We start from the raw sequence: 22,410 nt of genomic DNA, 5'->3' as shown, positions 1-22,410 counted from the left end.
TATGTCCACTTTTTATGAACTAGACCAATTAACTTAGGGTGCGTTTATTCGACACTTTTTTACCCTAGAATCATGATTAGAATCATGATTCAAATCACGATTCTGCAGAATCACGATTGCGTTTAGTTGAAAGTGGAAATAAACGTCTTTCAAATCACAAACATGAAACACGGAAAAAGGGGCGTTTGGAAAGACGTTTCTGTAGAATCACGAACGAAAAGGGTCGCATAAACGATATCGTGATTTGAATCATGATTCTATGACGTCATTGTGCCGTGCTTCTTCCGGGTTCGACTCAAAGGCGCGCGCTGTGTGTCGTGCAGGTTAATTTTCGTGTAGCAGTATTGCCAGTGTACTAGTAACGGTATATGCCAATGCATTTAGGAATTATCATTCTGTGTATTGTACCCCCGGGGTTGTACTGTAGCGTCATTTGTATATTTCATTGTTTTCATCAATCATGTCGTCAAGTTCCAAAGGCACAAATTGGACTGACGACGAACTCGGGGCTCTGCTTGTGCTTTGGGCTCAGCCTGAAGCACAAGCATCCCTTACCGGGATTCACAGAAATAAGACGATCTACGAGTCCCTTTCAGCGGCGCTTGCGAGGGAGGGATTTCAACGGAGATATGGCACAGCCTGTCGAGACAAAATTAACAGAATTAACGGGTCGCTGTCGAGAAGGAACACCGTGACCATAAGTTCTTGATGAGCTTCAGCTAACAGTACCAGTATCAAATTGGACCGAGGCCTACTACGGCTACCGAACACCATTTTCGTTGAACCGACAAGATTGAATACAAGTAAACAAAAACAATACGAGGTACAATACACGGAATTCTGGAAGTAAAAGATTTATTTTTCGGAAGCCGAGTAAACGTTGCACTTGCACAGACGATCGTGCGTTAGCTCCGGCGGCAGCAAAAATCTAGCAGCCGACGTGAAGTTAGAAACACGCGCGAAAATGATGACCTATACTTTCTGGGTCTAACTGCGCACTGTGATGCGCACTGGATCGGCCCGAATTCAGGGAGAAACAGCGTTAGAAAGATGGTCGTATAAACGCTGTCGGATCGTGATTCATGTTGCTGTTTTGAATCATGATTCAAATCGTAATTCAGATCATGATTCTGGGTTGAGGTCGCATAAACGCAGCCTTAGAGATATGGTATCCAACAAAAAACCCAACATGGCCAAAGTTCATTGACCTAAAATTACCTTTGACCTTGATCATGTGACCTGAAACTGGCACAGGATGTTCAGTGATACTTGATTACTCTTATGTCCAAGTTTCATGAATCAGATCCATAAACTTTCAAAGTTATGATGGTAATTCAACAGATACACCCAATACGGCCAATGTTCATTGACCTTTGACCTTGGTCATGTGACCTGAAATGGGCACAGGATGTTCAGTGATACTTGATTACTCTAATGTCCAAGTTTCATGAATCAGATCCATAAACTTTCAAAGTTATGATGGGAATTCAACAGATACCCCCAATTCGGCCAAAGTTCATTGACCCTAAATGACCTTTTACCTAGGTCATGTGACATAAAACTCATGCAGGATGTTCAGTGATACTTGATTAACTTTATGTCCAAGTTTCATGAACTAGGTCCATATACTTTCTAAGTTATGACGTCATTTCAAAAACTTAACCTCAGGTTAAGATTTTGATGTTGATTCCTCCAACATGGTCTAAGTTCATTGACCCTAAATGACCTTTGACCTTGGTCATGTGACATGAAACTCTATTAGGATGTTCAGTAATACTTGATTAACCTTATGGCCAAGTTTCATGAACTAGGTCCATATACTTTCTAAGTTATGATGTCATTTCAAAAACTTAACCTCAGGTTAAGATTTGATGTTGACGCCGCCGCCGCCGGAAAAGCGGCGCCTATAGTCTCATTCTGCTATGCAGGTGTGACAAAATCAAATTTTCATAAATATTGAAATGAGACCTCTCAAACAAGTGTCAGGAGCTGATTGTACACATATTTTGGTGAAGTATGAATTTCATACAAATTTCAAGACACATTTAATGTGTTACCAGTTTCAGTTGGCAAGAGGAAATTCCCTTTAAAGCATGGTTTTCTAAAAAATTCACAACCCCTAAAACATGCCAAAAATAATAATTTACCACATACATGTATGTACAGAGTGAAACAAAAGACAAATTTGTGAAATATTATCCTTACAAATTATAAGATACAAACTTTTCAAATATTAGCCATATTACTTGTGAGTCATATATTTCTCATTTTCTGTCACTAAAAATTTAAGGTTAACGTGTAAGAACCCGAGCTGCCAACCTGAAAAAGAACATTTCAGTATTTTTAAAGTTGAAAATCAGTGTTTTGGTGAGGAAATCAGTATTTTAAAAAAATACCATAGGGCAACATATAAAGCTGAAACTTTAGAAATCAGTATTTTACATTAAACTACCAGTATTTTTTTCACTTTTCAGTACTAAATACTGAAAATCAGTACTACTTGGGAGCTCTGAAGAACTAACTCTCATAAACTTTTCTGCTAAGTCTGGCAAATGAATTCAGTCAGATTGAGATAAGGCCGATAATCTTCAACTGACAGACAAGATTTCCTGCTACTGCTGCATGGGCACTTGCCTCCTTCATTTACACTATCCTCAAGTATATAAATAGGCCTACCCCAAAATACAATTAACAAATGTAAGTCACAGCACAATATCATTGCTAGTGCTATTGACAACAAGAACATTAATCTCTTGCATAGCACATAATGTATGAGATCAATCTGTGCCACATGAATTTACATTGATGAAACAATAATGATAGTAGTTAGTTCTTTAAATATTTCTTGAAGATCTGCTTTGCTTATAGCAGTGTTGATACTCTGATTAGCAAAATGTATGCATATCCCAAGATGTCATACGTATATTTGGTCGCATTTCATAAGTTGGGTATGCAAAAAGGGTGGCGTATGAACAATTTTCCACACGGTGCCATGGATAAATTGTTGCTACATCACAGCATCTTGACCAAATTTATTGAGTAATATCTCATTTTGAAGCTAGAACTATAGGCTAAATATATTACTATGAATTAAATCAATACAATATCAGGAACAAAAACTATAGCACATTAAGTTTGAAGTAACAGGGGTGGCGGAGCCGGTGGATGTGGAGCCGGTGGATGTGGTAAATGATAAAATATTAATTAAACCTAATTAACAACTTACTACAATATGTAATATGACTGTTATCCTCATATTTCTGGGCGTTTTACAGCAGGGAACAACTAAATGCCATAAAATTTTGACAATTTTGAAAATATGCAGCAATGGAATTCATGTGTATGTCAGCTCTGATCTGCAACCTAATCAATTAGTAAACCGGAGAGATTTGGTTAATTATCTAATGTGTAATCTTGATTTTTAGTACAAATGTTGTGTATCATTGCAACAAACATTTCTACCCATGATATTGTCATTTTGCCAAGCATATAAATACAGTGACAGGTATTTTGGGGGCAAAAATGTGAAAGTAAATACTGTTAATTAATTAGTATAATTAATATGCATACAATAATAGATAATTATTTAATTTTTGGTACAGATTTAATTATTGATGTTTAAAGATTATAACTGCAAAATACTAGGGTGATCCAACGTTGCATTAACTTTTGACACCATTTTATGTGCAGCAGGTCCAATTTGAGAAAAACACATTTCAAAATTCACATTTACATTGACGTCTATGTAATAATTAGCTGTTAATTAGTCATTTTAAGAAAAAATAAAGGTATTCGAGACTTAAAACTTTTTCATTATTTAGAGTATGGTAATAGCTATAACATATCAAAAAATAAATTTTTTGACCATTTTGACCCTGTTCGCGAAATTGGACCACGCTCTGACATGCGACTATTTTTATCTTTTCCTAGTATCAAAGATGGTAAAGGAGATCATGTAATCTAACTGTATAATCAAGTATGTGCATTGACTAAAGCTGACAAAAGGTTGAATGCAGTTTATTTGCATTTTTTCACATAAGTAGGTCAATTTATACATTTGTGTGCATAGCATTGGACATACATATCATGTGAGCTCTCCTGGGTAAAGGTCAATTTGAGATAGCGTTCAAAATGAATTACAGATGTCCAAGTGAACCTAAGTACAAAAAAAAAAAATGCTGACATTTTGTTGTATTGTAAAAAAAAGATACGGTACTGTGAAATAACCAGATTCAGATTTTTTTTCTTTTTCTCTCCACCAATTCAGCAGAAGACATATTATCAAAGACATTTCAGTATTAAGCAAATAATCACTGTTGGTGAAGGTGATGGGTAAAAACTATAATTTTTGAGGCAAGCTGGATGTAGCAACCTTTCTGAAATGAAGCTGAAGAAAGATAGCAAGTACATCCAGCTTACTGAGGAAGTGATAGTTTGCCTTATCACCTGAAATCAAGAGGTGATTATATGATTTAAATTCCACATTGAGAACCATAATAAACAACATCTCTACAAGTAGAAAGTTTGATCATAAAACTCAAGGGTTTTATTACCTCTACATGTAGGTACATGTAATTGTGTCACAGTGATCTCACAAAGGAATTTTAACATCTTAATAAAACGATCGAGGGGCAATGCAATTTTATTTGGCACAAGGTCTTACTGCTAACGGGTAAGTATGGTGGAATGTCCAAACTTCGCGCACTTTTCAAAAATATTCATCAGGCTTAAATTTTTACACAAAATATTCTTAATTTATACAAAACCAATTCAAGAAATAGTTACCACATTGACGGCAAGATCGTAAACTATAAAATCATGGACAAAAATGTAAAGTAGGTCACGGGTTTTGCCGTTATCGCGATCTCAAAATTCTATTCCAATCAGCGAATGCGCGCTGTGCTGTAAAACCGTTCAGAAAAAGTGTGACCTAATTTCGCAGACCAAAGTTTTGTGGAGATATAAACAAAACCTCAAGCTCAAAAAGTGAAATATTTATATCAGATGGATGGCATAATGCTGTAGAATTGGTTAGTACCACATTTAACTCACATTTTTAGATAATGACCGTCCGCGAAGTATGGACACGTGCGAAGTTTGGACTCACTGCCATACACTGCGCAAGCATCAAGATCTTGCACGATCGTCACTGTATGTGGAAAATGACGGAACACGCACATAAAAAAGGGGGCAATGACCTCTTCATTTCGTGTGTACTCAGACTCATTTATAACGCGATATGAACCTATAGGCTGAAAAGATCAGCGAAACACAAAAGTTTCATCACTTCGAGTGATGATAAATGGGGGAAACGACCCTTTATCATGGCCCACTTTTGACCAATCCTATAGCAAGATTCTTAGTATGCAGATTATAACCTGTATTAAGCGAAATACATCTGTGATTCTAATTGTTTGTTGGTGGCATACATGTATGAAACACGCAAATGGATAGAGTAAGAAACATATGACTGGAAGCCTTTGGGTTTTTTTTTGCTTTGTATCAGACATTTAATTTGGTTTTAAGCTTGAGGAAAGAACTCTGATATAATAAACATGGTGCAATCCTAACAAGGAGGATTTTTAAAGTCATTCTTGAAGACTAATTAATTTGTACATGTGTGTGAATTACTACATCAAATCTTCTGAATACATCACCTTATAAAGTCTGAAAAAAACAACACTGAATGAAACTGCACATTAAACAAAATCTATACAACTATTAAGGAAAAACTGATCACTATCAATCAATTAGCAATTCATCTTCTTTAAACATAAAATATGCACTTTATTATACCTTTGACTTGAGTATCTTGCATCATATCCAATAATGATTCCTTGTGATTTACATTCTGGATTGACAGATTCTAAATATCTTAGGAGACCCTAGGACAAAGAATGAGAAATGAGAAGTACAGTGAATAGTACAAACATACAGAGTGCTGATTTAAGAATGCTGTTTATATTTCAAGGTACAGGTATATTCAGACTGTTTACCACTGAGCATCTCTTTGTTCCTAATTCTATAAATCTCTCCTGTCAGAGCTGCATGCCGTTTGATGCTCTTGGTATCTGTTGCCAATATTGGAGCTGTGTTGCTCCTTCAACACAAAGATTTGGGATCAGAGACCTATTTTATACAATGATTATAATTGGTGAATAGTAGCTATTACCATTTATCAATTGATCATAAACCTTTGTGTTAAAGGGCGCAGGTTTGGTAAAGGGCACAGGCTTGACCTTTCAAATTCACATCATGATACCGAATTCCATAATTGACAAATGCATGTACATGCAGTTATCATCTTGGTACACAAGTGTCAAGATGTAAGACAGCATAAAGCCTCTTTTAAAAACAACAGCTGATGCAAACATTATATCTGGGTCAATTTTATATCCAACTTCCGAGATAGCATATTGGGAAATAATTAGGCTTCTTGGAGAAGCTTTCTAGCTTCATTTACATTTGTTGTTGTTTATACATAGTTTTGTATATCCAAAGGAACTGTTGCTGCGCTAGTGCCATGAGCGTCTCTAGACGTTGTGCGCTAAATATTAGATATCACTATTATTGTTATTATTTCTGCAGTCTGCATATTGTAATATTTTATAGTAACATTTTCAATCTTAAAGTACATCAGCTATAAAGTCTGGCTTGCGTACAGTTAACAAATATGATATGTGCAGTCATACATTCTATGCACAGATGGATGCATACTTTACGCATTATTTGGCTTTATGACGTCACAATGGTTATTACTAATTTATTAAGTATTTTGCTTAAATTTGGCTTGATAAAGAAAAATACTTATATGTGATCTGAATAAGAGTTTAACCATTTGCTATTAAAGCAAAGAAACTTACTCATTCTCTACTTATAATTGAATATCGGCCCAGGGCTCAATCCAAGAGAATCGAAGGCCATGGCAGTAAATATCCTTTTCAATCACTTTAATGCCACTTTAAGTGGCCATTGACATTTCTTGTGTCCATTTTGAATTTTACCATTTGTGCTGCAATAATTGGAATGTGCCCTTGATAGAAAAGTGGCATCGCCAAAAATATAAATTAGGCCTCTGTAACTGTTTATATGGAAACATATTTCTTTTGAAGGTGTGGGAGGGGAGATGTATATCATAACATCATTTCACGACTTTAAATGTAATTAAAAAAAAGCTATTCATAGCTTTGAATGATGCTAACTGAATTTCATTATTTTGACTTTTTGTAATAGATTTAAGGGTAAAAAACGTATACAATTCTGTCAACTCATGTATGCTCAGTGTCACTAAAATATCAAAAAAATATATATTATATATATATATATATATATATATATATATATATATATATATATATATATATATATATATATATTACCTGTGCTGTTTGAATGATTATAAGGTCATTTATTCTTGCTGTACCAGCTTCCATTGCAGCTCTCAGACCTAAAGTGTAAAACAGATTTATGTTCATGTCAAGATTTGAGGTCAAGTCCACCCTAGAAAAAAAGTTGATTTAATTCAATAGAGAAAAATAAAACAAGTAAAATGCTGAAAAATTCATCAAACTCAGATTAAAAAAAAAAGTTATTGACATTTCAAATTTATTTCATTTTTTTCACTGAACAGTTTTATATAAAACTCAGTGAAATGCAAATGAGAGAAGTACATGTAGTAGTATTAGTAGCAGTAGTAGTAGTAATAGTAGTAGTAGTAGCAGAGGTACATGTAGTAGTATTGGTCATCGTAGTAGTAGGAGTAGTAGTAGTAGTAGTAGGAGTAGTAGTAGTAGTAGTAGTAGTAGTAGTAGTAGTAGTAGTAGTAGTAGTAGTAGTAGTAGTAGTAGTAGTAGTAGTAGTAGTAGGAGGAGGAGTAGTAGGAGTAGTAGTAGTAGTAGTAGTTTTATTATTAGTAGTAGTTAACTGTAGTAGTGGTAGTACTAGTAGTGGTAGTGGTGGTATAAGTAGTAGTAATGGAATAGTAGTATGTAGTTTTAATTCAGTCACTGTCTTCTTAGCTGTAATTGAAGTAATTAATTTCACACTCACAGTGCCACTATTTGATGACCTGTCTGAATCGGGTTAAGTGGAGGGAGAGGGGTATTAAAGGAGATTAATGTGTGTGAGATAAATCCGGCAACGCTGTTCATGGAGACAAAACTGGATTCAAATCTTTTAATTTACCAGTACTACTACCAGGCCTGACTTCTACAATCCATTATGATTTTCCCAAAATGTTTGTATTGTAATTACATTCAGATACAGATAAGAAATATGTCATATTACAGGCTAATAATAGGAAACTGCTAGCTTATAAAAATGTTTAACCTTAATAACTACTAAGAAGATTTATATCATTTGGGCAAGGGGCTTACTTACCAAGGGCGCAGGGTGCACCCTCCCACTGAGGCAGACGAGTTCCGACACTGGCAAGCAAAACAAAATTTGTACCCCTTCTCTTTTTTTTTCAACAGCTGATTTTCCGAACTCTAGTTCCACCTCCCCAAGATGTGCACCCCCCCCCCATACCACTTTCGTTCCACCTTCCTCCAGATGTGCACCTACCAATTCTCAAACCAGCCTACTATACACCCTTGCTTACTTGACTTTATGATCAACTGCATGTTAAATATTTCATACTATAGGGAGTTTAGACACCCAAACACATCAATGATTCATGCCATACCTACGTGTATAGCACAAGCACAAGATTAAGAAGACACTCAAACTGGACTTGTATAATGAGCAAGTCTAAAAAAATTGATCAAAATAAAGCATTATTCATTGACATGGCAACTGATGCTGCATTTTGCTTTAATAATGCTTATCAGCTCTGGTCAAATTCGAAACATTTGAAGAAAGCAGAATTCCCTATTGATGGAGGCCTGATGTTTTGCATTCTTTGCAAATATTTATGGGAAATGGTTTTGAGTGACATATTCTTAAGTCATGAGTTTTGTCACTGACCAATTTCACTTTGACTGCAATGACTGCTCCTATTTTTTTCAATAATTTTAAAGTAAATTAGGTTACATAATTATGTTTAGATGGATGGCATACCTGCTTACAACACAGTCCCAGGATATTTTCATCTCATTCAGTGACAGCTAAACTGATGTACAGATAGGGCATGAATTAATCCACTGCCATCGGAGATCATTTCAAAGTTTTTTGTGCATTTTTTTATTCTCCATTTATGTTGTACACTCATACAGAAATACATTTAAGCCTTATAATATTAGAAACATGGCCTTGTCCTAAAAATATTGAAATTAAAGGCCTACTAACTTTGCCTTTTTAAGTGGCATTGCATTTGTTGTTGATGTTGGGTGCTCCCCCACTTCAATGCTTTTATCAAACTATATCTTTATTTTGTATTTGCATAGGCTGAATACTAATATATCTATTTCAATTTTAATTTGCAAAGAAGAAAATTAATATAATTTCTATTTTACAGTACCGGCAGTTCCAAACTGGATTCTTGTCCCAAACCTCTCTTGCAACTCTGCGACGTTGTGGTCATTCAAAAGTTCAGTGACTTCCTGTCTGGTTGCCATATTCTGAAGAAAAAAAAACATCGGGAAAAACTTGCTTTGATTTTTTGTTTGCTTCTCTATGCAATGTGCAAGAATCAATGTCATTGTGCAAGAATAAAAAAATAATGTTTAAAATAAGTATGGTATTAAATACATGTATATGGAATCATGCCAAACATATTCCCTATTAATAACATTTTGTTTATTTATTCATTCTGTTTCAAAGTAAAACATAGATATCGTACATGTATGTTACAAAGTTCCTAGGAACAAACTGAACATGTTTACAATAAACATAATCTACAAGAGATCGGACTAGTAAGAAACCTTCAATTTTCAACATTTTTAGTAAGAAATTTTTTAAACCTTCCTACGCCTAATGATGAGGAAGGTTTCAAAAATTTCTTGCTAAAAATGTTCTCTTTACACTGTAAGGTGTAAGAATAAATAAAATCACCATGACTTACGTGATTTTTATCTTAAAAGATGGATTTCCTAGCAAAATCCATCTTTGTTTTGGTCAGTCTCTTATGCATGTATGGGAAGAGTGTCAAGACTCCATGATGAAGAAGTTCATGTAAAAATATTTTTTTCAAAAATCATCATGGAGTCCTCAAGACTAGGTCTACCGTCTAGATCTAGATCCTAGTCAACTCATGTTTTTGAGTATTCATTATTATTCGGTCCCGGTGTAGTAAACAAGACAGTGCCTTTTGTGTACTATGCACGTATGCCTTCATATTTACTTTTGTGTCAAAACTTTGGAAGATCGAATTCTGCGGCGATGACCTTTTGCACTGAATTGCACTAGTATTCAACTTAGTGATGAAAGAGAGCGAATTTCAAAATGGTTTGGATTGCTAAACTAGATCTAGATATATGTAAGTCTCTGGCTTTGTCTTCATCAAAGTATCACTGAGTGGACACAAATCTCTTGTGATTGGTGCCCTGTATCGACCTCCTTCCAGTGATACTTCGTACTTAGAAGCAGTTTGCTCTCTCTTTGAGCGTATTTGTGAGCAAAATAAGAACTATATCATTTGGATCGGTGGAGATCTTAACTTACCAGGAATTGACTGGGAAACCCTAACTTCAGACAGTCAACGGACCCCTGCACAGCTAAGTGGACGCTTCATTGAAATGATTCATAGTTGTAACCTCCAACAGATGGTTGATTTTACAACAAAGAATGAGAACATACTCGATCTCTTCATGACTAATCGGCCTTCCTTGGTAACTGAATGCAAACCACTCCCTGGTCTAGGAGACCATGATATTGTAATGGTGTATTCCTGCATCACACCTCAATGGACTAAACCTGTTAAGCGAAAGATTTACCTCTGGAAACAAGCAGAAGTCCGTCAGATGAAAGAGAAATGCATATCCTTCAGCCAGTCCTTTACATCCAGATTTAACTCTGACAGCCCTATCTCTGATATGTGGTTGTCCATAAAATCTAATCTTCTTGATATCCAAGATTAACATGTGCCATCAAAAATGTTGTCTGTGCGCTACAACCAGCCTTGGATAAACACTAAAGTGAAGCGCTTGTCAAGAAGAAAGAAGCGCCAGTATGCAAGGGCAAGGAGCCAAACAGGTACCGAGGAAGATTTCGAGAAATACAGAGCCCTAAAGAAAGAGTCAAGATCTGCATATAATGACTACATCAGGAATAACATATCTCCTGACTCGAAGAGCAACCCAAAGCGATTCTGGTCATTTATCAAGAGTAAGAAGTGTGATACAACTGGTGTTGCTCCGTTGAAGTCATCAAATGGAATCATCCAATCTGACTGCACCTCAAAGTCAAACACTCTGAATCAACAGTTTGCATCAGTCTTTACGAAGGATGAGTGTCTCACCAACATCCCTGATAAAGGTGATAGTTCTCCTCCATCCATAGGTGAAATTGACATTTCTTCAACTGGTGTCAATTAGCTGTTATCCGGACTTGATCCTCATAAAGCAACAGGCCCAGATGGAATTTCTGCCAGATTACTGAAAACACTTGCTAATGAGATCACCCCAGCGCTTACGATACTCTTCAAAGCATCTATCCATCAAGGCATTATCCCAGATAACTGAAGAATGGCAAATGTTGCTCCCGTGTTCAAGAAAGGAGATAGGAGTAATCCAGAGAACTACAGACCTATATCTCTGACATCTATCTCGTGCAAAGTCCTAGAACATGTTCTCTGCAGCTCTATTATGGATCACCTGTATAGTAATAACATTATAACAGATGCTCAATATGGATTCCGTAAGCAACGTTCATGTATCACCCAACTCATTCAAGACTTCCTCCACAACAGAACAAAAGTAGTCATCAATGGATCTACCTCAAATACTATCCTTGGCCCTCTCCTGTTTCTACTCTACATCAATGATCTGCCTGATTGCATTTCATCTCAGACAACAACCAAACTGTTTGCCGATGACTGCCTACTATACTGCAAGATCCAATCTCAGGATGATGCCAACAAACTTCAAGAGGATCTTGACTCCTTGCAGAAGTGGGAGTCAGACTGGCCTATGAAATTCAATCCTCAGAAGTGTCAAACTATCTCATTAACCAACAAGCGGAAACCACTAAACATGACATACTCCATTCATGATCAACCTTTACAAAAGGTCAGCTCTGCAAAATACCTTGGTGTTCATATTCATCAGAACATGAAGTGGAACCACCATATTAGCATGGTCACCAAGAAGGCCAACTCTACATGTGCCTTCTTGCAACGTAACCTGCACTCATGCGCAAGAAGCGTCAAGGTTCTATGTTACAAATCTCTCCTCAGACCTGTCCTGGAATGTGGATGTGAAGTGTGGGACCCCTTCACCAAGCACAACACCCGGTAGACAGGAATAACCGTCGTTTCTGGGGATTTATTCAACAATTTCTGACATTTTACGGTAATCCCCATTCACCGACGGTAAAGCGTCCGTGTGGGCTCCCATTTGTTATAACCCCAGCACCTTTGTCCGACCAGAGTCCAAAGTTTGAGGTTCTTTTACACGTCGAGGTTACAATCTAAGGATATTTAAACTAAACATTCTTAATATTTAAATATTCAATTTTACAAAAATTTAAACGATATAGATGAAAATGCATGAAAATTATACTTTACCGATGTTTAGTTGGGTACGACACAGGAAAACAGGTCAAAATGGCAGCCAAACTATGAAATATTTACAAACGAACGCGGAGAGGGCGTCAACAATGTACGAATGTGATATCGATATTGCATTCCACCAGCACACCTACAAGGCAATAATACGATACGATACACTCACGAAGACAAACGATAATAGTTATAATCGCGATATATCGAGACATTAACGATAATGACGTCATTCAAGATGGCAACTTGCAAGATAAACCGTCAGGTCAGGAGAAAATGGCTTAGATGACAGATTTCTCAATCATCCAGTGGATTTTTTTTATCAATAAATCCGGTCCAAGGTATGCAATTACTTAAATTATTTGTATTTCCCTGAATTTCATAATTAAATTTCGCCCAAAAAACAGTTTTAAATCGCGATCTATAAAACGCTAGTTCACTATACGTTGTCTGTAGCCACGGACCCCCAACCACTTCAGTCTATGTATGGTGAGTGGAGCCAACGCAGTTCAGCGGAACAACCAAAATACAGAGACTGAAGCTTTTGGTCTAAACACCCGGAAGCTGGAGATGGTGCAGCGACGATATGCTAGATTCACCATGGGAGACCATCATCCCACTAGTAGTGTCACTGATATGCTACGACAGCTGCAGTGGTCCACCCTTGAAGAAAGAGCCCAGTTCAAGGTGGTGATGGTTTATGGCTTGGTAAACACAATTGTTGATGTACCAAAGGTACATTACTTCAACCAGGCTGCTACTTCCACTTCGCTTTGTGGTCATCAGATAGGTTACACGTCCCACATGTTCGCACTGTTACTTATCAGAAAACTTTTATTCATGATGCCATTAGATTGTGGAATATTCTCCCTGCCATTACAGTTAACTGCACTTCAGTAGCCAGCTTCAAGCCTGAGGTGCAGAAAATCCAATTGCGCTATAAAGACTGCACTGATTCTTTTTTTTTTTTTACAGCACGTACGTAGAATAGATCTTCCACAGCACTGTACATACTCCTGCACAATTCTACAAGTACGATGATACACCAACCTGGTGGACTGTACTTTAACGGATGATGATAGTTCCATGTTTGGTGTCATCTCAAATGGTCTAGTCCATAGTCAGATGGGACAAGGGCAGATTGAGAGACAGGGCCATCTTTCATCGCTAGGTTGAATACTAGTGCTAAAAACCATCGCCGTATAATTTGATCGCCCGCGCACAGTCAACGGGTTGAAGAAAAAAATAACCAGCATTTGCTCTTGGAAATAAGACAGGTCTGAAATTAAGGTAAATTCCATATTCTAAATATTTGAGAAAACTCTCCAAACGGGTTGAATACTAGTGCCCTTAGGGTACAGGGAAAGTAAAGATTTGTACATATGATTCCTATTTGTTTGATTTGAGTTGCTTTGAAAAAAATTTGTAAAATCATCTTTCTCTCTCTGCATAGCATTTCTGTATTATATCTGGGCACCTCTTAAATTCCCCTCCGTGACATCACACTCAGAGTGATCTTTCTGTACACTCGTTTAATCCAAGTTGGCAGTAGAGCTGCCAACTTGGATTAAAAAAATACTTGCATCTGCTGATAGATATCAGGAATCGCAAAATATTTGTTTTAATCAATAAATATCATATAAATTACTTTATATTTATCAACCGAAACAAATATTTTACGAAACGTGATTTTAATTGGCAAATGCAAATATTTTTTAAATCTAAGTTGCAGCAAAAAAAAAAAAAAAAAAAAAAAAAAAAAGACGTGCTCAAGCGAGTTGTGCTATGTTGTGCTATGTTGCTTCCTTTTCATTTTCTTTTCATTTTGGATATATATAGGATTTTGGATTTATAGGAATTTGGATTTAGTCCTTTGGTTTTTTGCAATTGCTATTTTGAGGAAATTCCGGATTGCAGTAGGTAAGCTGTCATTTTTGGGCCTTTTATGCACTTTGCACTTTGAATTTCCCGCCAAACCACAATGGTGGAGAATCTAGCTCAGCGTAAGCCCCCAGAAGAGGGGGATTTCAAGTTATAAGGAAGCTAAAATTAGCAAAAAAAAGATTGAGAGAGGGAAGTTTGAGTGATGTGGAAGAGTTGGCAGCGGATACCGACTTTGGCACACCGCCGTCAACTCCTTTCAAAATAGGAATAAATGCCACAAAAGCAGACCACCTAAAGGTACTCTTAGTACCCATTGAGAGAAATAAAAACCTTAGTGTAGTTAATGAACTGACTGTCAAGAAGGATATTGGAAAGGCTTGCAGGTCTCCCCCTGACTTCATTAAGTTTGTACGTGGTGGGAAGGGTCTCTTAGTAAAGTGTAAAAATGAGAAGCAACGTAAAGCCTTAACTCAGATACCAGAGATTGGCAATATTCCGGTCAAAATAGAGGAAAAAACCCACGCCTCGAAAGGGGTCATATTTGGAATTTCTCTAGAAACCTCTGAGGAAGATATTCTGAAGGAGCTAGAAATTAGCAGAGTAGTGAAGGTTGAGAGAATGAAAAAGAGAATTGAGGGTGATTTGAAGCCCCTAAAGACCGTAATATTGTTCTTCTCTACCCCCCAAGTTCCAGAGCATGTTGAATTTTGCTTCCAGAAAATAAGAGTCAAGGAATATATTCCACCAGCACCCAGGTGCTTTAAATGCCAAAGATACGGGCATTTAGCTAGTGGGTGTAGTGCTAAGGAAAGGTGCCCCAGATGTGGCCTAGGACATTCGGTAGAAAATTGCGAGCTGGAGCGACAACACTTCAAATGTGTAAATTGCAATGGTAACCATTCGGCTGCTTATAAAGGTTGTGAGGCCTCAAAAGAAGCACAAGAAGTGCAGCAAATTAAAATACAAAATCATATCTCATATGCACAAGCAGTGAGACTACGCTCTGAACAAAATGAGGAAATTAAGCAGGGAAAACATCTTGTAAACAAGGCAGAAATAATAAAAGTAACAAATCCAATCAATAAAGTAAACACTCAGAAAGGAAATGCAGATTCTGATCAAACCGAAATGGAAATCGTCTCGGATTCACAATTTTCTACCAAAACAGAGGTGACAGGTAAAATGTCTGAGAATGTAGGACAAACGCATAGTAATTTCTTGAAAGGTGCTTCAGACATCACACTTATTTCTTTCATAATTAGACTAATCAGAATAGTAACAAAGCCTGACTGTAATCCATTTGATGAAATAACACATATTTTGAAAGATACTCTGGGTTTACATCCCTCAGACGTTGATTTACAGTCAATTCGCAGCCTATTCTACTAGTCTGATCACCCTCGTGGCATTCAGCATTCTCCAGTGGAATGCACAGGGTCTTGAATGCCACGGGGATGAGTTAATTAGATTTTTGAATCAACAAAAAAGACCCTTAGAAATTATTTGTGTACAAGAAACTTGGTTAGAAGAGGGGAGAGTCATGCAGATACCAGACTATGTATGTGAATATAGGAATAGAAAAGGAGGGTCCCGAGGGGGTTGCGCTATATACGTCCATTCTTCACTAAACTACAAAAGTGTTTTTAAACACGATGATCTGGAGATAATATCATTAGAAATTTTATTGGATGATGAGGTTTTAAATGTAGTTAATTTCTATAACCCCTGTAGCAAACTTAGCACAGACTCGCTGAATGAACTTTTCAAGAATGTGAGGGGAAAAAACTTTGTAATATTGGGAGACTTTAATGCTCATAATACATTATGGGGCAGTAAAAAAACAGATGCAAATGGTAAAGTAGTGGAAGATTTTGCAAACGAGAGAAATCTTGTTTTCTTAAATGATGGAAGTGCCACTAGAGTAGACTACCACACAGGTAAATTTTCTTGTTTGGATCTAACATTAGCCCCTCCCAGTACAGCAAACAAAGCAACGTGGCAGGTCCTGAATAATAGTTTTGGAAGTGACCATTATCCATTGTTAAGTGAGTTGAACATACTGAAAGGGAATGGTACGCAAACAAAGATCGACCACTCCCATTCAATCAGTTCAATTTTATCCACAAAGAATGTAAATTGGGATGAATTTAGGCGGCAAACTGATGAGCAATGGAATACCTTAGAGAAAGAAGACAAGGTCATAGAGTTCGATACTTTCATGGAATCAATTAAGATTACCCTGGAAAATTTGAAAGGACATCGAGCTGCCAAGTATATCAAGAAAAACCCAGTACCATGGTGGAATATAGATTGTTCCTATAGAATAAAAGAGAGAAATAGAGCAAGGAGCAAATTGAAAAGTTATGTAATACCCCCTCCAGATTTATTGGAGGATTTTAAGAAGAAAAGATCTATTGCCCAGAAAACTTTAAGGCAAGCCAAAAGGGTTTACTGGGAAAAGTACTGTCAAGCCATTGATCGTTTTACCCCTTTATCCGAGATCTGGAATATGATTAAAAGGATCAATAATGATGGTATTTCGCCCAGGAAAAACATTGTTCTCATGAGAGAGAATAGTTCCGTTGTTACTGGCAATGACGTTGCGGATACCTTCGCCAACCACTTTAAAAACATAAACGATAGTTTTAAGGGCAAAGTTTTTACCCCTGAACAAATAGATATTGTTAAAAAATGTGAGGATATCATATCATCTTTTGGTGATGCTAAGGAATGTTGTGTCCTTAATGAACCCTTTACCATGTACGAATTGAGTATATCTTTTAAAAAATGTAAAGAGTCTTCTCCAGGTAAAGATGGCGTTGGGTATGAAGTATATAAAAATCTCTCACACAAAGGGAAAGGTATAATGTTAGCTATAATCAATAACATATGGGAAACAGGAATTGTTCCCCTCCAGTGTAAGCATTGCGTCATAGTCCCAATATTGAAACCACATAAGGAAGCTACAGACGTTTCTTCCTACAGGCCTATCGCTCTTAATGACTGTTTCATTAAAATAATTGAGAAAATCATCAAAGAAAGAATGGTATGGTTTACGGAAAAGCATAGTTTATTGCCATCTTGCCACAGTGCTTTTAGAAAGGCAAGAAGCACTAAGGACAATATAACTCAACTTGAAAATGACATTCAAAAAAGTATTGGGAATAAAGAACATACCCTGGCCGTTTTCTTTGACATGGAGAAGGCTTGATATATAAACTTAATGAACTTGGTTTCCAAGGCAACATAGTTAAGTTCTTATGGAACTATTTAAGCGGGCGCTCTTTCCAGGTCCGGGCAAATAAGTACCTTTCAGGTATACAGGACATAGATGAAGGGCTACCGCAGGGTAGTTCCCTAAGTCCCGTCCTTTTCAATTTAATGTTGTCGGACATACCAATGGATGAATCTGTCAGTATTTCTATATACGCAGACGACTGTGTTATATGGAAAAGTGGAAAAAACATTGATTTTCTAAAAAGAAAAGTACAAACCTATGTGAATATCCTAAATGAGTGGTTCAACAGATGGGGTTTTACCCTTTCTAAAGAAAAATCTGTTACTTTGCTTTTTAGTAACACTAACAAATGTGTACAGATTGATTTAGATGAGGTCCCCTTACCACAAAAGGACGAACATTCATTTTTAGGAGTATTACTAGATAGAAAGTTAACATGGAGACCACATATAAATATGATTGTAACAAGAGCAAAAAAGAAAATAAATATAATGAAAAGACTAGTGGGAACAAAGTGGGGAAGTAGTTATAAAAGCCTTTTGAATTTTTATAAAGTGGTCATCAGGCCATTGTTGGATTATGCAGCAGAAGCATATGATTCAGCTCATGATCATGTGAAGAACTTCTTGTTGACAATTCAATACCAGGCTTTAAAACTGTGCACAGGGGCGTTACCGGGCACCTCCCTGGAATCCTTACAGGTAGATACTGGTGAATTACCACTTGATCTGAGAAGATATATGCTTAGCAAGGTTTACAAAGCAAAAATAAGACAAAACGCCAAACATCCACTCCAATCATCATTGAAGAACTGTTGGCAATTTGAATACGAAAAAAATAAGAGAGCACGAAAACCTTTTGGATTAAGAGTTTTGGAAGATGAGATACTCTACACAACTGAATCTTTTCAGTCTTATACTCCCATGCCTCCTTGGCATCTCTCTCCACCAGAAGTGTCATTGAAGCTGCATGAGCTTGTGTCCAAAAGTGACAACATTTTTTATCAATACAACACAACTGTGGAGTATATTAATACAACTTGGAAAGAGAATCTCCATATTTACACTGATGGTTCTAGAGACCCGGCGCACGGCAATGCCTCTGCTTGTTTTTACGTGCCTGCTATGCGGGTAATCGAAAGTAAAAGAATGCAAAATTTTACTTCATCGTATAGAACGGAATTGGTCGCCATAGTCTTGGCACTGCAGTGGTTGGAAAATTTGAACGTTTATAATAAAGTGGTAATTTTTACCGATTCTTTGAGTGCTATTGAAGCGGTGAAGGAAAACAATGAGGATAATTTCGTTAGAGAAATCATAATTACCGCTACTTGTCTAAAATATAAAGGTATATTAATTTGCATTGAGTGGATTCCATCTCACTGTGGAGTTAGTGGAAACGAAACGGCTGACTTCTATGCAAAGGCAGCCCTAAAACAAGAAATAGAGATTAATAATGGTTTGAATATCCAAGAAACAAAAAAGATTGTAAGAGTTCTTGCAAGAAAGGAATGGCAGAAGAGATGGGACAAGTCAACTTCAGAATTAAAAAAATACCAGAAAGCTGTCTCCGAAAAAACTCCCTTTGATTATCTCTGCACAGATAAAAGAGGTGAAAAAATGATCCACAGATTACGTTTGGGAGGTTTGGGTTTAAATGACTTCCTTTTTAAGAAGGGAAGACACACGACTGGATTGTGTGAATTTTGTAATGAAAGAGAAACGATATACCATTTCTTATATGTTTGCCCTAAATTTATTATTCAACGAGCCCTATTACTTGCTGAATTAAATGTTAACAATATCCCTGATGCGGAACGTAAAGTGGAGAATCTCACACTTAAGACACAAAGTGCTCTAATCAGATATTTCAAAAGGACTCATAGATTTCAAATTGGCTGCCCGGATGGCAACCATCTTAACAGGGTGTAGTCAAGAGTAAAGAGTTCTAAACTTCAGCAAATTATTACTTTCGTGACCAGAATACCTTGCTGAGCAAAGTTTTTATAATTATTCATAATTTTTCGGGGGTAATTCTTTATGATGTTTTCACCGAATTAATCTATGTGTGCACCTTTATTGTCACTTTCACTTTATCACATGGCCCTTAAATGTCAGTATTTACTCTACTATAAATGTTTTCGTTTAAAAAAAAATAATAATGTTGATATGGTTCCGATCGATTTGACATAAATTTGCACCTGCGGAATTTAAATCAAGTTCCACGAGGTATTGGATAGAGCGCCCCCTGCTCACGTTTGAGAGACATAGGGAATACAATTTTTTTGTACTCCTGAGACGCCCTCGAAATGCACCTCGAGCGGGCTTGTCAGGATAACGTACTAATACAGGGCAGGAGAGGTGGTCTTGCACAATTTCCTGGGAACTTTTCTTACCTTTCTTTCTTTTATTTTTCAAACTGACATAATTTGAACAAAGAAATTATCATTTTTTGGAAAAAAAGAAAAGCATATTTATAAGGCGACAATAGTCAAAACTGACTAGATTGCCTATTCAAAATAACAACAACAACAACTGCACGCGTGATGTTACCGCATGTATCTAGGTATCAATAACAAAAGAAATAAAAATGGCGACGTAAACAGACGGGGTATGTGAACGCTCTTGCTCTTAACTTCTTGCAATTTTAATACGTTTTATTTAATGAAAATTACAAAAAAAATTAAAAACTGGGAGTAAACATAAAACTTGCCCATGTACATAACTTTGGGCGAAAAATAAAATTGGTGATTTAGGTCTAGGTTCAACACGGGTAATCCTGGCCACCACGGAGAGGCATGTAAAGCAAATCCAGGTGTTAGGCCAAGTTAGGGGAGTGATATACGTAGAGTATTAAACTTCAGTCCCCAGACGCCTCCAGGCTAATCACGGCTGGACCCCCCCCCCCCCCTCATCAAATCATCATCATATTATAACCCGGCCGCGGCCAATACCTCTAACTCAATACACATTTATGTTTTTCATACACACACTCCCACTAGGCACTAACAACAAATTTCTGTCTTCGAGACATTCGCAATCGCTTGCCATTACACTTGTGCTTAACCCGCCCCGCGCCGCGCACCGGGATGGATGTGCGAGATGGGTTGCTAAAATAACAGTGAGACACTGACATAAGCTGACATAAGCCTAACTCATGTTAAAAAAAATAATTTATGAAATGAATTACGATTACTTACTTTATCCCATTCCAACCATTGTTTTATAGCTTTGTCCAGGTCAGCATTACCAGTATCGACGTGCTCTGCCATTGTGAGTGATTGTAGATTTGCACAAATTTGCTTCGCGGTCGATCGTGTGATGAGATTCAAATGAGCTACAGTCAAACATCTATATCTATCTATATATATACGTACTACGTATACACAATTACTCGGTTACGGTACACGTGTTATAATGATGCAAATTTGGCAGTGGATTGCAGCGCACGTACGTACGTACGTAGGGCCTGTGTGTAGCGGCGGATCTGGTACTTATTACCGGTACTAGTACTTTTAGCATGGACCCCGGGGGGCCACTTCCATTCACGAGTGGATACCATGCGCGACCATGGGGTCTCGAAAAGCACCCTAAACATGTAATTTCTATATTCCGAAAATGTACCCCTTAAAAGTATTGGCGTGTGAAACCCTACCCTTAACAAGTATTAGAAACAAAACGATACTCTTGGCAAATATTCCCTGAAATGAACCCCTTAACAAGTAAAGGAATGTTTTATTGTTACGGGTCCTTCGGTCGTCGGCTTTACCTTATTTAGTACGACCCCACCTTGTACACCCCGCGCAAATCGGACTCTAAACACGAAGTGTTGGGGCAAAAAGGACATCCTTTATAAAACATTTTCATTTTGTTATATCATCCCCGCAAATTCGACCCTAAACTATTTTCCGAGCGAAATAGATACCCTTTTTTCATTATATTTGTGTTTTTGACACCCTTTATTTACGTACGTAACGTGCCCTATATCGTGAAAAAGACATCCTTTTTACGTGTTTTTGGGGTCGCGCATGGTATCCACTCGTCAATGTAAGTGCCGCTGGACCCTACTGGGCCAAAAGCTTTGAACAGTCTCTGTATTCATAGGCGGCGGAAGCGGGGGGGACGGGGGGGACGTGTCCCCCCCTAAATTTTAGGTGGGGGGGACGGTCCCCCCCTAAATTTTGTTTTGATAACCTTTTTTTTTTTTTTTTTGCTTGTCAATTTTTTTTCCTGCGTCCCCCCCTAAATTCACGTGGACCCCCTTGACACGTGTGTTGTCCCCCCCTAAAATTTAGGTTGATGACCTTTTTTTTTTTTTTTTTTTTTTTTTTTTTTTGCTTCTCAAAAATTTTTGGGTCGCTTGTCCTATTTTTTTACATGTGTCCATCCCAAAATTTCAGGTGGACACCCCCTTAATTTATTGGCTTCCGCCGCCAGTGTCTGTATTTAATTTTGGTTGTTCTGCTGAACTATGTTGGCTCACTCACCAATACATAGACTGAAAAGCTTGGAGGCCTGTACGTAAAGACAACGTATAAACTGCGGAATTCCTTATTTAATAAGTTTACGTTGCGATTGACCCCCACACCGCTACAGTAGGCTCGGAGAAGGCCTACTGATATGTTGTGCAA

At 37.2% G+C, this 22,410-nt stretch overlaps 1 protein-coding gene across 1 annotated transcript in view; it reads right to left on the bottom strand.

Moving 5' to 3' along the window:
* LOC121407447 (phosphoglucomutase-2-like) overlaps window positions 1-21,128 on the bottom strand; it is a 33,129-nt gene extending 12,001 nt beyond the window's left edge. The window contains exons 1-4 of the mRNA XM_041598523.1: window positions 20,980-21,128; window positions 9,461-9,560; window positions 7,380-7,447; window positions 5,797-5,885 (exon numbers count right to left, since the gene is read on the bottom strand). Of these exons, the coding sequence (XP_041454457.1) occupies window positions 5,797-5,885; window positions 7,380-7,447; window positions 9,461-9,560; window positions 20,980-21,051 (329 nt within the window). The 5' untranslated portion in view covers window positions 21,052-21,128. The remainder of the gene's footprint in view (window positions 1-5,796; window positions 5,886-7,379; window positions 7,448-9,460; window positions 9,561-20,979) is intronic.
* Between the last annotated feature and the right edge of the window lie 1,282 nt (window positions 21,129-22,410).

The sequence above is a fragment of the Lytechinus variegatus genome, chromosome 1 (assembly GCF_018143015.1).
Source record: "Lytechinus variegatus isolate NC3 chromosome 1, Lvar_3.0, whole genome shotgun sequence".
NCBI classification, from domain to species: domain Eukaryota; kingdom Metazoa; phylum Echinodermata; class Echinoidea; order Temnopleuroida; family Toxopneustidae; genus Lytechinus; species Lytechinus variegatus.
This window is presented reverse-complemented; position numbering and strand designations above follow the sequence as displayed.